At 49.4% G+C, this 13,823-nt stretch overlaps 1 protein-coding gene and 2 pseudogenes across 1 annotated transcript in view; all 3 read left to right on the top strand.

Annotated features, from left to right (window-relative positions):
• The first annotated feature begins 5,641 nt into the window (after positions 1-5,641).
• The window catches only part of FHL2 (four and a half LIM domains 2), a 40,258-nt gene continuing 32,076 nt past the window's right edge, over positions 5,642-13,823 (top strand). The window contains exon 1 of the mRNA XM_014536452.1: positions 5,642-5,818. Coding sequence (XP_014391938.1) covers positions 5,666-5,818 — 153 coding nt within the window. The 5' untranslated portion in view covers positions 5,642-5,665. The remainder of the gene's footprint in view (positions 5,819-13,823) is intronic.
• Positions 11,012-12,855, top strand: LOC102247909 (annotated as a pseudogene).
• The window catches only part of LOC102248207, a 1,856-nt pseudogene continuing 1,242 nt past the window's right edge, over positions 13,210-13,823 (top strand).

Raw genomic sequence — 13,823 nt, 5'->3', positions numbered from 1 at the left:
CTAAAGACATTATATAACTTATTGATAAATCTCACCCCCATCAGACACCATACATAGTTATTAGAACCTTATTGACTATATTCCCTATGCTATATTTTACATCCCTGTGACTATTCTGTAACTACCAATTTATACTTCTTAATCCCTTCACCCTTTTCACCCAACACCCCCTCCCATCTGGCAACCATCAAAATGTTTCCTGAATCTACTAGTAGAGTCTGTTCTGTTTCTGTTCTGCTTGTTTGTTTATTTTGTTTTTTACATTCAATTATTGATAGGTATGTAATTATTGCCATTTTATTGTGCATATTTTTTATCTTTTTTTCTTTCTCTCTACAACGCTCTGGTTTATTGTTGACAAGCGATGGCATTTCCTAGCTGGCACCCTGGTGGTTTTTAAAGGTGGCCCTGGCTTTGTCAGGACTGACTTCTCTTTAGGAACCGAGTGTTAGAGGACTGTCCTAAGTCACAGTTGATCTAGAAAACACTTGGGTTTGGAGGGGGAGAAGGGAAAGGGCATCTTTGGGGTCAGAGCAAAGTAGGTAGTTAAAAAAGAGATCATTGGAGCCCTGGCCGGTTTTCTCAGTGGTTAGAGCCTTGGCCCGTGAACCAAAGGGTCCCAAGTTGGATTCCCCATCAAGGGCACGTACCTGAGTTGCAGTTTCATCCCTGGCTCTGGTCAGGGTGCACGAGGGAGGCAACCAGTTGATGTGTCTCTCTCACATCGATGTTTCTCTCTCTCCCTTCCACTCTCTCTAAGAAATCAATGGGAAAAAATGTCCTCGGGTGAGGATTAACAAAAAAAATAGAGAGATAATCAGAAAGGAGGCAAATCTGGCCCTGTTAGGTCAAGGTGGCCCAGCGGGTCGCCCGAGTGGGAAGAATGGGGTGAGCTCCTGAGAAGCAGAGGCCGGGGCAGCATGCCCGGCAGAGGCTGTCCGCCACGCGGGCCTCTCCTCTGATGCTCAAGAAATCCTTCGGGTCAAAACAAGTGGACGCCGTCTGGCTGCCCATGTCCTCGCCTCTCCTCCTTCATCTCCTTCTCACCACTGCTCCCTCCTTCCTACCGTCGTTCTGTGCTCCTCCTCCCTTCTCTTCATGCTTCTCCTCTCTCTCCCTAGCTCTGACACTTTCCCCCTCAAACTTTGTTTTATAGTTTTTGAATCTGAGAAGATAAAAATTACCCACATCTAAAATCTGTAGACTTTTAAGTCGTAATTATTCTTAGTAGGTAAGCCCAGCGCATCTTTGCCCCATGGCTCTCTGAACTTGATTCTTGCATCTGACTGAACGGGGGCTGAGGGAGACGCAGATCACAGCGCTCGCTCCCCGGGCCTCCGCCCTGCCAGCTGCGCCTGGGACGTGCCTTGCCCACTGCAGTTCGAGTGGCCTGGAGCCAAGCCTGTTGCCTAAGATCCAGCTTTTTCACATGCCCTGGCTGTTCAGAGCCCGGGGGGATGACACCGGAGAATGACTTATCCCTCGGAGGGATGGGAACTCCAGGACGCTGCACTTTGGACTCGATCACTGAAGTAACACGTCAGCAGCCACACCTTAGGTTTGGGTGGCTGCTTGCAGCTGTTGCGTCTCTGCCAGCACTGCTGTGTGCAGGTCATGGGCAGGAGGCATATACGTATACCCTGTCAAGAGGGGTCCTGGGCTTCAGCGAGGGTCAGCGGTCATGCACAGTTAGGTTGAAACAGTCCTATTGAACCAAGACGCCCTGTTTTTATTGAAGAAACAAGTCAGCAGTGGACTCTGACACCCAGGGAACATGTGTCGAGTCGTTGCCCTCAGTCTTGTCCCCACCACGCCGTGCGCTCTCAGTGGGCCCTCTGTGTTCCCTCCACACGCACTGCAAGCTTGGGGAGCTCACGTGCTAAACCGTTGCCCACGGGCACATTGTGTTCGTGACCAAGGCCACAGGCCCTGCTGTCCCGGGCCTTCGACTACCTTTTCCGCTTCATCTTTGCCATTCCTGAAGTGGCACCACTCATTCCCATCTTCCCGGGGTGCCCACCCACCCTTCCCTGTTGCTCGTCTCCCTGCCTCTGCTCACTCTGCCCCTTGGCCTGCAGGGCCAGCTGCTCACCGTTCCCAGCACAGGGACCATCTCCTGCAGGAAGCCGTCCTGCCGTCCCGGGAGGGGAGCTCAGCTCCTCCCTGGCGGTGCACAGGGCAGCCCTGTCCTGGGCGGGAGCCCGAGAGTCTGACATATGTCTGTTTTCCTTCCTAGACTGAAGGTCCTTCAGGGAGGGCCTGTGTCTTAATCACATTTGTGTCTCTAGCATTTTGCATCACTTCTGCCACCCAATTCCAGCTCAACTGATGCTTCTTGAATGAATGAATACTCAGGTGCTTTATGGGATTTGAAAACGGAAAATGACAGGGGCTTCTGAAGGACTGTAGGTAAACTTTTCCTATGAACAAGAAGCTTAGGATTGATAGTGTCACTTAAATACACAAGAGCATATCCCACTTGGTAGCATGTGATGAAGGGAGAACTGATTTAAACACTATGACAGAGGAGCTCTTTGTTTTCTCGTTAGCTTATGGGCTACTTACTTTTGATTCTCAGGGTTGGTGCTTCATAGAATTCTCTGGAAGTCCAGAAGAGGGCTTCTCAGATAACGTGTGTCCTGCCCTGTTCCTAATTAATGATGGGTGCTCACCTTACATCTAACCTGTCGCTTTAAGCCAAAGTGTTCTTCTAATCATTGAAATCATAGTCACTTCTTAGAGAAGATAACAAGCCAGGAGCAAGAGAGACCCATCAGCATGAGACAAAAATCTACAGACAGGGGACCTGACCCCCTGGGCCAAGCGCCTCATCCCCGTTGGGCCTTCTGAGCAGGTCGAGGCCTCACTCCTCCTGCTGGGAGTCAGACTCAGTGATGACACGCTGCCTCGGGAGAGCCTGCGTCACGCTTTGAGCAGACGTGGAGCCCCCTCCTCGTGCTCAGAGTGACTCCCTGCAGTTATTTCTGTCCTGGCCTGTGCACTGGGAGGAGGTAAGCAAACAGGTGCCAGGTGTATGCGCGTCATGGCCATTACCTTAGAGGAAAGAAGGTTCACCCTTTCACCAGCTGAGAACATGAACATGGTGCTCTGGAGAGATTATCGGTGAAGCCAGCAGGGCCTGTGCTTGTCCCAGTCCACATGCAACCACCTTGCCATTGAGACTGGGAGTTTGTTTTTTCAAATGTAGATGGCTAGCTCATGTGAAAACTCATGTGAATCATCCTTTTTCATTAAGACTCCTGGCCAGTGTGTTGTTCAGTGGTTAGAGCACTGGCCCACACAACCAAGGGTCATGGGTTCGATTCCTAGTCAAGGGCACGTGCTTGGGTTGCAAGCTCGATCCCTGGCCCTGGTCAGGGCACGTGTAGGAGGCAACCAATTGATGTGTCTCTCTCAAATCGATGTTTTTATCTCTCTCTCTGTCTCTCCCCCCACTCCCTCCCCCCTTCCCTCCTTTCCAATCTCTCAAAAACTGTCCTCCGGTAAGGATTAACAACAACAACAAAAAGACTCCTGAGCTCCAGTTTTTCCTCCATGAAATGAAACTAGAAAATCTTGGGAGTTGCTGGCAGCTTTTAAAATTCCAGTATTTGTCGTTCTGTCTCCTTTCGTTTTTATTTCAGTATATCCCTGTTTCCTCCTCTCTTTCATTTTTATTTCAGATTCTCAAGGCATTATTCTTATATTTGTGTGAACAAAATGGGCATAAACCTCTGGTTCCACAGATAAATGGCAGCCTTTATTGGAAAAATACATGTGTTGGAAGGACAGTGTTCAATCGTGATGAAATAAATGACAGCCACTTTCAAAACTGAGGAATTACAGGAGAGCATCCGGTCTTCTGCCAGCATAGCTGCTGCAGCCTGTGATGGCTTCTGTGCAAAGGATATTCAGTGTCTCTCTCTCTCTCTCTCTCTCTCTCTCTCTCTCACACACACACACACACACACACACACACACACACACGCCCACACCTTTCTTTCCCAGGCACATTACCTCTGCTTTCCTTCTCCTAAGCTCCAGGGGCCCTTCTGTTGCCTCTGTAACTTGTTTCTTGGGCCCACGCAGCCCAGCTGGCGCACTTCTTCCCGGACTCACTTGTACCTCTGTGACTTTCTAAATAAACTTTTGCTAGTAAAAACAAAAACAAAGCATATTTATATGTTGGGTCACAGAATAATAATTCAAATGCTTAAGAGCCTCATCTTGTGATGTTATCACAGGAACATCCAGACAGTGTTTTCTTTAACTCCAGGAAGAGCAGTTCAGGAGGCTGGATCTTGCCACATGTGTCCAGCTGCGCATTCAATACTCTTGGAAAAAACCGTTCCATAAATCTGGAAATAACCAAGTCCGGATACTTGAGTCATGTTCATTTCTTGGCTTACAGTTGTCAAGACCTTGTATATACAAGAGTTCAAAATTAATAAACACTGTCATATCTGCTGCTATTATAAACCAGGCAACAATATTTTATTTGCATCATAGGGTATTATTATGAAATTTCACACTTAAGTGGTTTGAAATGACGGAAAATTGAACCAAGTTTAATTAGAATTCATGAAACATTGCTCAGAGTTACACAGCCAGTCTACATATTTAACAATTTATTGTACTTTTTGCTTTTCACAAATTAAATATTGCCACTTGAGAATATATTCCTGCAGAATATCAGCTCTGTGTTTCCATGCCCTGGAGGTGTCTCTCCACACCGGGTATTTCTGGAAGCTTCTAACCTGTACAGGAACGGCCCTCGAGGAGGAGGCGAGGTGAAAACCTCCTGTCCCCTCCCCGTCCCTGTCCCTCTCTGCTCACGCACACTCCATGCTCACCCTGGAAAAACGTAGCGACTGGCCTGAGACGCATTCCTGTTCCTTTTGGAAAACCGGGAGGCGTAGCCTGGAGAGGCCTTTGCCTGCAGTCCCGGTGCTCATCCCGTTCCTGGAAGCCAGCCTTCCGTGCCCTGCGCTCAGGCGACCCGGCAGTGGGAGGGGGATCTCCATCGGGCACTTTTTCTGTGCCGGGTCGGTGCTTCCCTTTGCAGTGCCCAGGTCATGGGTAATGAATGCTCTCTGATAGGCCTCTAACCGCAGGTTTACCCACTCCAGACCCTCCCTGTGCCGCTGCGGTTTCTTACTATTCACATGCACGAACCCCTGGAACTCATGGAAACTTCGTAGGATTGAACTCATTGTTGGTGTGCCTGCCTTTCTGTTCGGGGGCCAGGAGGCAGGGAGGACGCAGGCCCTGTCACACATTGGTACACATTTGAAGCACATGCCTGAGGGGTCGGCAAACTCTCGTAGCCAAAACTGAGGTGGCTTTTTCTGACACAGTCAACGATACAAAACTGCCTCCAATGAATTTTTTTAAAAGTATTGAAAATTATTATCATTTCAAGGCTGAGTTAGTTACAGTCAACGATACAAAACTGCCTCCAATGAATTTTTTAAAAGTATTGAAAATTATGATCATTTCAAGGCTGAGTTAGTTACTCACCAGAGGAGGGAGCCACCGGTTGGCCAGAGGTGACCCTGAGGGCCGCCGCACCGCCAGGGGCTCAGCACATGGCATTCGCAGGGCGCTCACTGTAACACGTGTGTCCTCTTCTGTTTGGTAGGCCGTGGAAGAGCCAGGTGTCAGAATGGAGCGCTTTGACTGCCACCATTGCGAAGAGTCTCTCTTTGGCAAGAAGTACATCCTGAGGGAAGAGAGCCCCTACTGCGTGGCCTGCTTCGAGGCCCTCTACGCCAGCACGTGCGAGGAGTGCGGGAAGCCCATAGGCTGCGACTGCAAGGTACCCGGCCCCCAGCAGTGCCTGTAGCTCCTGCCCCCCCACCCCTGCTCCCCAGGAACCGTGGGCTGTGTGCATGGTTGTGCTGAAGTCCGGATCTGCATCCCCTGGTGAAATCCCATCCTTTGGAGCCCCCACCCTCTCCCCCACCACCACTCCGAGGTCGGATCCTTCAGGGTCTTTTCGAGCCTCTTCCCTCCCTCCGCTGGTTCGGTCTCTGCCCACTCCTGCTTGCATAGCACGTGCACAGTGCTTTCCCCGGGCGTTTGTGCTGAGCGTCCCACGTACACGTCTCAGGTTTCGGTATCCATGTCCTTATCTCACACCCAGCCCAGCTCCCGCCGCTGCAGCTTCCTTGAGGGCCACGCACTTACTCATGTTTGCTTGGTGCTGACTCATGGGGAGCAGGTGCTGCTCAGCCCCTATCTGCGGGTGAAAGTGCACGGGGGAGCCGGAGCGGCGAGCCAGCAGCGGGCACGGGAAAGCAGGAAGCACTGGCATAGGAGGGGCTCTTCCCTCTCTCGGCAGAAGGTCGGGATTTGCCCTTTTATTTTCCAGGGGAAAGGCACACGTGTGGGAATTCCCTGCTTTCCTGCTGTGAGGGCGCAGCAGGTTCAGCCAGGGCCCTGGCCCTGGGTGCCGCCCACCCCGCTGGGTCGCGTGTTGGGAACGCTGGCCTGCGCTGCTCAGCGTGTCTTCGGTCCACAGTGGCCCCTGAAGGACCCCCTGGGGCCGCCGTGTCTGAGAGTGCCCTCTTCCCCGCAGGCCCACTGCTGAAACACACACAGCGCTGTCCGCGATGGTCCCCAAGAGCCACCGATTGGGCACAAAGTGGGGTCACATTGGAATCTCTAAAGGGATTCCCAGATTTTAAGGCAACTTATGGCATGTCCCCATTTTCTGCTCTCATTCCTTTGTGCTCTTGTGGGATTGTGTCACCCTCCTCCGCTGTTATAAATGTCAGTACCTCATTGCTGCCTGGCCGAGCCAGGCTGTGCACAGATGGGCTGTTCTAACCCATCCCGTGCACGGTTCCTGCATGCCGTGCTTTGCCACCCCAGTCCTAGGACAGGCAGTGAGCTGTGGGCTGCACCCTCCATTCCTGCTGCCCGGCGTGTCGTGACAATTGTGGGATCGTTTCCATCTTGTGCGGAAAGAGGACTTTGTCCTGAGCAGAGACGGGGTGTGCAGTGGCCGCTCCAGGCCATGCGGCGAGTGGCTTTGCTGTCAGAGCAGGAGTGGCAGCCAGGGCTCTGGACAGGAAGCTCAGAGGGGGTCCCGCGTAACCTGCAATAGGTTCGGCCTTCCAGCACCGTGAGCACCTCGCTGATTGCGAGTCTGCAAGTTGAATACCGTCTCCAGCTTTTCCTGAGGGGGTCCCTGCCTCACAGCCCTCAGTCCCTGTTCGTTCCCTGGGCCGAGCATGCCGAACTGCCCGCTCCAGCCTGGCTGGCTCGCCAGCTGTCTGCACTGGGGCTGACGACTTGAGCCCTCTGTGCTGTCTTCACATTTCTCAAATGGAGGTGACACCAGGGTGCCACTTCCTGGGGGGCTTGGTATGTAGACATGAGCCCTGAGCACCGGGAATGGCAGCCGGCGTCACTGTCAGCTCCAAACTGCCGTTTCCTGCCAACAGCGTCCCTGCTCTTCCGTAACGTGTTCCCTCCACACACCTCTCTCTTTATCAGTTTTCATTATAAAAACATCAGTGGAGATGTCTGGTTTGAGGAACAACTAATTAGCAGAAACAAATTATTATTTCATAAAAGCTTTACCTGGAAAAGACGTAAGTAGCTGCGAGGTTAACTTATTCTAACAAAAAACAACTGTAGTTTAAAGGAAACATTTTGGATATTTAGAGGTACTCATCCTTGAACGGAGACTAATGTAAAAACAAAACAAGCCTGTGTAGCTCATTGGGTTGAGTGTCGACCTATGAACCAGGAGGTCACAGTTTGACTTCTGGTCAGGGCACATGCCCTGATTGTGGTCTCAATCCCCAGTGGGGGCATGTAGGAGTCAGCCAATCAATGATTCTCACTCATCATTGATGTTGCTATCTGTCTCCCTCTCCCTTCCTCTCTGAAATAAATATATATATTTATTTCACGCTATCTGTCTCCCTCTCCCTTCCTCTCTGAAATAAATATATAAAAAATTAGTGCACGGGTAACGTCCCTAGGCCTGGCCAGCAATCAGAGCCGGGGCCTTCCTTCATTCCACGCTGCCCCCTGGTGATCAGCACACATCATAGTGAGCAATCGGTCTTCCAGTTGAACTCCTGCAGGGACAATTTGTGTATTAGGCTTTTATATATACAGGTTTATTAAAAATGAATAAATAAATGGAAATAAATTACTATTTCTCTAATATGATTTAGTGGAAAGACCCTCAAACCTCCTTATTCTTTAGCACATACTTTATGAGCAAACACAAGAATCCTCCGAATGGGGCCAAAATCAATATGACTGCTGCAATGTCAAGAGTAAATCATGCTGAACTTTTCAACCCAGATTACTGTTCGTGGCATTATGCCATGTGACTTTCCACATGTTGGAAGAAAAAGAAATGTTGACTTGAAGTTAGATTTTGCCATTTGGTGCTTTTGAATATTTGGAACAGTTTTCTTGACTCAGAAATAATGATATGGTTGACTTTGTGGAGGAAGCAATGGTAGCAAAGAATGTTTGTTACTTCATAGAGAGCAACTGAGTGGGCAGATCTGGGGCCATTCTCTTAGAATCGCACAGGCACTCGAGCCTCATGTGCGCCCTCTGAAGGATGGGGGTTTGTGGGAATTAGGCTAATCTTGTGGTACTGACTGCCTTTTACTTTTATTTATTTTAATTAAATCTTTATTGTTGAAAGTATTACATATGTGCCCCTTTTTCCCTCATTGACCCCTTCTAGCCCACCCCCATCCCCTGCCCCAGGCCTTCCCCACCCTCTTGTCTGTGTCCATGGGTTATGCATATATGGATACAAGTTCTTTGATCTCTTCCCACCCACCTACCCTCGGAGGTTCCACAGTCTGTTCTATGCTTCCATGTCTCTAGATCTATTTTGTTCATCAGTTTATTTTGTTGATTATATTCCATACATGGATGAGTTCATGTGATACTTGCCTTTCTCTGACTGGCTTATTTCACTTAGCATAACACTTTCCAGGTCCCTCCATGCCCTCTCAAAGGGTAAGAGATCCTTCTTTTTTACTGCTGCATAGTATTCCATGGTGTAAATGTACCACAGCTTCTTTATCCACTTATCTACTGATGGGCACTTGGGCTGTTTCCAGATCTTAGCTATTGTAAATTGTGTTGCTGTGAACATAGGGGTGCATATATTCTTTCTAATTGGTGTTTTGGGTATTTTAGGATATACTCCTGGAAGTGGGATCACAGGGTCAAATGGGAGTTCCATTTTTAATTTTTTGAGGAAACTCCATACTGTTTTCCATAATGGCTGCACCAGTCTACGTTCCCACCAGCAGTGCATGAGGATTCCCTTTTCTCCACATCCTGGCCAGCACTTGTCATTTGATGATTTGTTGATGGTAGCCATTCTGACAGGTGTGAGGTGATACCTCATGGTGTTTTAATTTGCATTTCTATGATGATCAGTGACTTTGAGAATATTTTCATATGTCTCTTGGCCTTCTGTATGTCCCCGTTGGCGAAGTGTCCTTTTAGGTCCTTTGACCATTTTTTAATTGGATTGTTTGTCTTCCTGTTGTTAAAGTTGTATGAGTTCCTTAACCTTTATCAGATGTATCATTGCCAAATATGTTCTCCCATGCAGTGGGCTTTCTTGTTGTTTTGTTTGTGGTTTCTTTTGCTCTGCAGAAGCTTTTTATTTTATGTAGTCCCATTTGTTTAGTCTCCTATTTTCCTTTGCCCAGGGAGATGTATCTGTAAACCTGTTGCTACGAGAGATGTCTGATATTTTTCTGTCTATGGTTTCTTCTAGGATTTTTATGGTTTGATGACTTACATTTAAATCTTATCCATTTTGAGTTTATTCTTCTGTATGGTGTAAGATAGTGGTCTAGTTTTACTTTTTTGCATGTATCTGTCCAATTTTCCCAGCACCATTTATTAAAGAGACTGTCTTGACTCCATTGTGTATTCTTGCCTCCTTTGTCAAATATTAATTGAGCGAATGGCTTGGGTCGATTTCTGCGATCTCTATTCTATTTTGATCTATATGCCTGTTCTTGTGCCAGTACCAGGCTGTTTTGATTACTGTGGCTTTGTACTATATTTTTGCAATTTTACTGTGAGTCTGTAATTATTTCAAAGTATAAAAATGATTTTTAAAAGTTTAAACAACTCATAAAATGTGGCTATTTCAATATTCTTTTACCTAAACTTCCTTTTCTCTCCTTATAACTACTGATAATAGTTTGGTTGTACTTTAATATTTGTTTATTTAAGTATAGTGACTTTCATCCTTTGGGGGGGATCTCTATGTTCCTTTAGGAAGATGATAGAGCATAAAAATACTTGTTAAAGTTTTTATTCATTCTTAAATTATAACTCAGTAGCAAGACACTCATGACTTAAGCATACTCTTTTTGTTTCCATGTGAACATCATAAACAATGGCAAGAGTTAAATGACAAATGAAAAAAATATTTGTAACTTCACAGAGCCATATTTTAAATTCTTTACTTTCCCCACTTATCTAATATCATACAGATACCAAAGTTCCCTAGAAGTATGGCTCCATTTCAGGCTCTTTTCTGTTCAGTTTGTTAGTTTATCAATCATCACTATGTTTATTATTATCCTATATAATAAAAGCCCTGTGACCAAAACGGTGGAACGACCAGAACGACCAGCGACCAGAACGATCGTGGCTCCTCACCCCAGCCTGTCCTGCCCCCCAGCGGGGACCCCCACCACGATCGGGGGTGGGGTTGGCCGGCAAACTGCACCTCGTCCCGGCTAGCCCCGCCCCCAGCGGGGACCCCCATCCCAATGAGGGGACATGGCCAGCTGGCAAACCGCCCATGGCCTTTCACCCCAGCTGTCCCTACCCCCCAGTGGGGACCCCCACCCTGATCCAGGGCCCCCATCAGGGCAGGCTGGCCGGCCCCTACCCGTGCACCAGGCCTCTATAGCAATATAAAACCCTGACCGTCCACTGCCACCGGTGCCCACCACTGTATCCGTTGCTGCTGCTGTGCCATGTTCCTGAGGATTGAGGAGAATCCCCTAGGAACCGAAAATGCCGAAACCAATCAATGTCCAAGTCACCACCATGGATGCATGGGGCTGGAGTTTGCCATCCAGCCAGACACGCCAGGAAAGCAGCTTTTTGATCAGGTGGTTAAGACAATCAGCCTTTGGGAAGTGTGGTGCTTCGGCCTCCAGTATGTAGATAATAAAGGATTTCCCACCTGGTTGAAACTTGATAAAAAGGTGTTGGCCCAGGAGGTCAGGAAGGAGAATCCCCTGCAGTTCAAGTTCAGGGCCAAGTTCTGCCCTGAAGATGTGTCTGAGGAGCTTATCCAGGACATTATGCAGAAGCTTTTCTTCCTCCACGTGAAGGAGGGCATTCTTAGCAATGAGATTTACTGCCCTCCTGAGACTGTGGTGCTCCTTGGCTCCTACGCCATGCAGGCCAAGTTTGGAGACTATAACAAAGAAATTCACAAGTATGGGTACCTCAGCTCCGAGCGGCTGATCCCCCAGAAAGTCATTGAGCAGCACAAGCTCACCAGGGACCAGTGGGAGGACCAGATCCAGGTATGGCACGTGGGGCACTGTGGGATGCTCAAAGTTAGTACTAAGCTCACCAGGGACCAGTGGGAGGACCGGATCCAGGTATGGCACGTGGGGCACTGCGGGATGCTCAAAGTTAGTGCCATGCTGGAGTGCCTGAAGATTGCCCAGGACCTGGAAATGTACAGAATCAACTATTTTGAGATAAAAAAAATAAGAACGGAACTGACTGTGGCTTGTAGTGGATGCCCTGGGACTAAATATTTATGAGAAAGTTGATAATTTGACCCCAAAGATTGGCTTCCCGTGGAGTGAGATCAGGAACATCCATTTTAATGACAAGAACTTTGTCATCAAGCCCATCGACAAGAAGGCGCCTGACTTCGTCTTCTATGCCCCCCGCCTGCACATCAACAAGCGGATCCTGCAGCTCCACATGGGGAACCACGAGCTATACATGTGCTGCAAAAAGCCCGACAACATCGAGGTGCAGCAGATGAAGGCCCAGGCCCGTGAGGAGAAGCACCAGAAGCAGCTGGAGCAGCAGCAGCTGGAAACTAAGAAGAAGAGGCGAGAGACTGTGGAGAGAGAAAAGGAGCAGATGATGCGGGAGAAGGAGGAGCTGGTGCTCAGGCTCCAGGACTATGAGCAGAAGACCAAGAAGGCCGAGAAAGAGCTCTCGGACCCGATCCAGAGGGCCCTGCAGCTGGAGGAGGAGCGGGCACCTGGAGGCCCACCACATGGTTGCACTGCACCAAGGAGGAGCTGGAGAGGCAGATGGTGGATCAGATAAAGAGCCAGGAGCAGCTGGCCATGGACCTCGCAGAGTACACCGCCAAGGTCGCGCTCCTGGAGGAGGCGCGCAGGTGCGAGGAGGATGAGGTAGAGGAGTGGCAGCACCAGACCAAGGAAGTCCAGGATGACCTGGTGAAGACCAAGGAAGAGCTGCAGCTGGTAATGATGGCGCCCCCGCCCCCGCCGCCCCCTGTGTATGAGCCAGTGGCCTATCACGTCCACGAGAACCTGCAGGAGGAGGGCACGGAGGACTCAGGCTACAGCGCCAAGCTGTCCAGCGAGGGCATCCTGGATGACCGCAATGAGGAGAAGCGGGTCACCGTGGCCTAGAAGAACCTGTGCGTGCAGCAGCAGCTGATGACTCTGTCCAGCGAGCTGTCCCAGGCCAGAGACAAGAACAAGAGGACCCACAACGACATCATCCACAATGAGAACATGAGGCAAGGCCGTGACAAGTACAAGATGCTACAGCACATCCGGCAGGGCAACACCAAGCATCGATGAGTTCGAGGCCATGTGAGTCTGGGCCGGGACTGGCAGGGCGGGCCCGAGCTTGGGCCCTGCCAGGTTGCACACAGACTCTAAAACTCATATTTGTAGTTCTCAAAATCTAGACCACTCCTCGTACCCAGTTCCTTTAAAGAGAGTAGCTGTTTCAGCAGGAATATTCTGGGGCTGGGACAGTGGAGGCTCCCCTGGTTATTTTCCCATTTTTATCATAGTGCCAAACGGGCCTGATTTTTACTGTTGTTATTATTGAATCACTTCCTGTCTGTGCTGAGGGCAGGGCCGATTGAATCAAGGAAAGGGCCGCTGTACACCTGAGGAGCAGCTCCGTGCTGGCGTGTGTGAGAGTCGTGTCATTAAAGCAACCATGGTGGCTCCAGTCTGTGCCATACTTCTTCTGTATTTGAAATTATTCAGATTTTACTTGATTTCTGTGAAGGATGCATCTCTGTATTTATGTTTTTGAGGCTTGAAAACTGGGTTGAAAGCATTCACACACGTGCACACAGTGACTTCCTCCCTCGGGTGGCAACGTCCTCGCTCATTCTGGATAAACAGCAAGGAGGACATTCATGCTTAGATAAACTTCTCTGGTATATTTAACAGTTAGAGGGCTCCATTGTTGGGCTCACACACCTGATTAATGATCAGCTATAGAGTATAATATCCTATATAATAAAAGCCCAGCGACCATAACAGCAGAACAACCAGAATGACCACTTGACCAATCACTATGAGGTGCACTGACCACCTCTCGCTCCCTACCCCTGGCTGGCAGGCTCCCATCGCCTGATGGTGAACAGGGACTGGGGGTGGGTGGCGATGGACGGTGGGGCTGGCAAGTGGGTGGAATGGCTGACCTCTCGGTCCCTCCCCTTGGCCAGCAGGCTCCAATCGCCCAATGGCGAACAGGGACCTGGGGGTGGGTAGCAGGATGTGGGTGGTGCCAGGTCAAGCCCCGCCCCCCAGCCGGTTGCCCCA

This window comes from Myotis brandtii, unplaced genomic scaffold (genome assembly GCF_000412655.1).
Source record: "Myotis brandtii unplaced genomic scaffold, ASM41265v1 scaffold1627, whole genome shotgun sequence".
Lineage (NCBI taxonomy): Eukaryota > Metazoa > Chordata > Mammalia > Chiroptera > Vespertilionidae > Myotis > Myotis brandtii.
The sequence above is the reverse complement of the archived record's forward strand: the minus strand, read 5'-3'. Positions and strand labels throughout refer to the sequence as shown.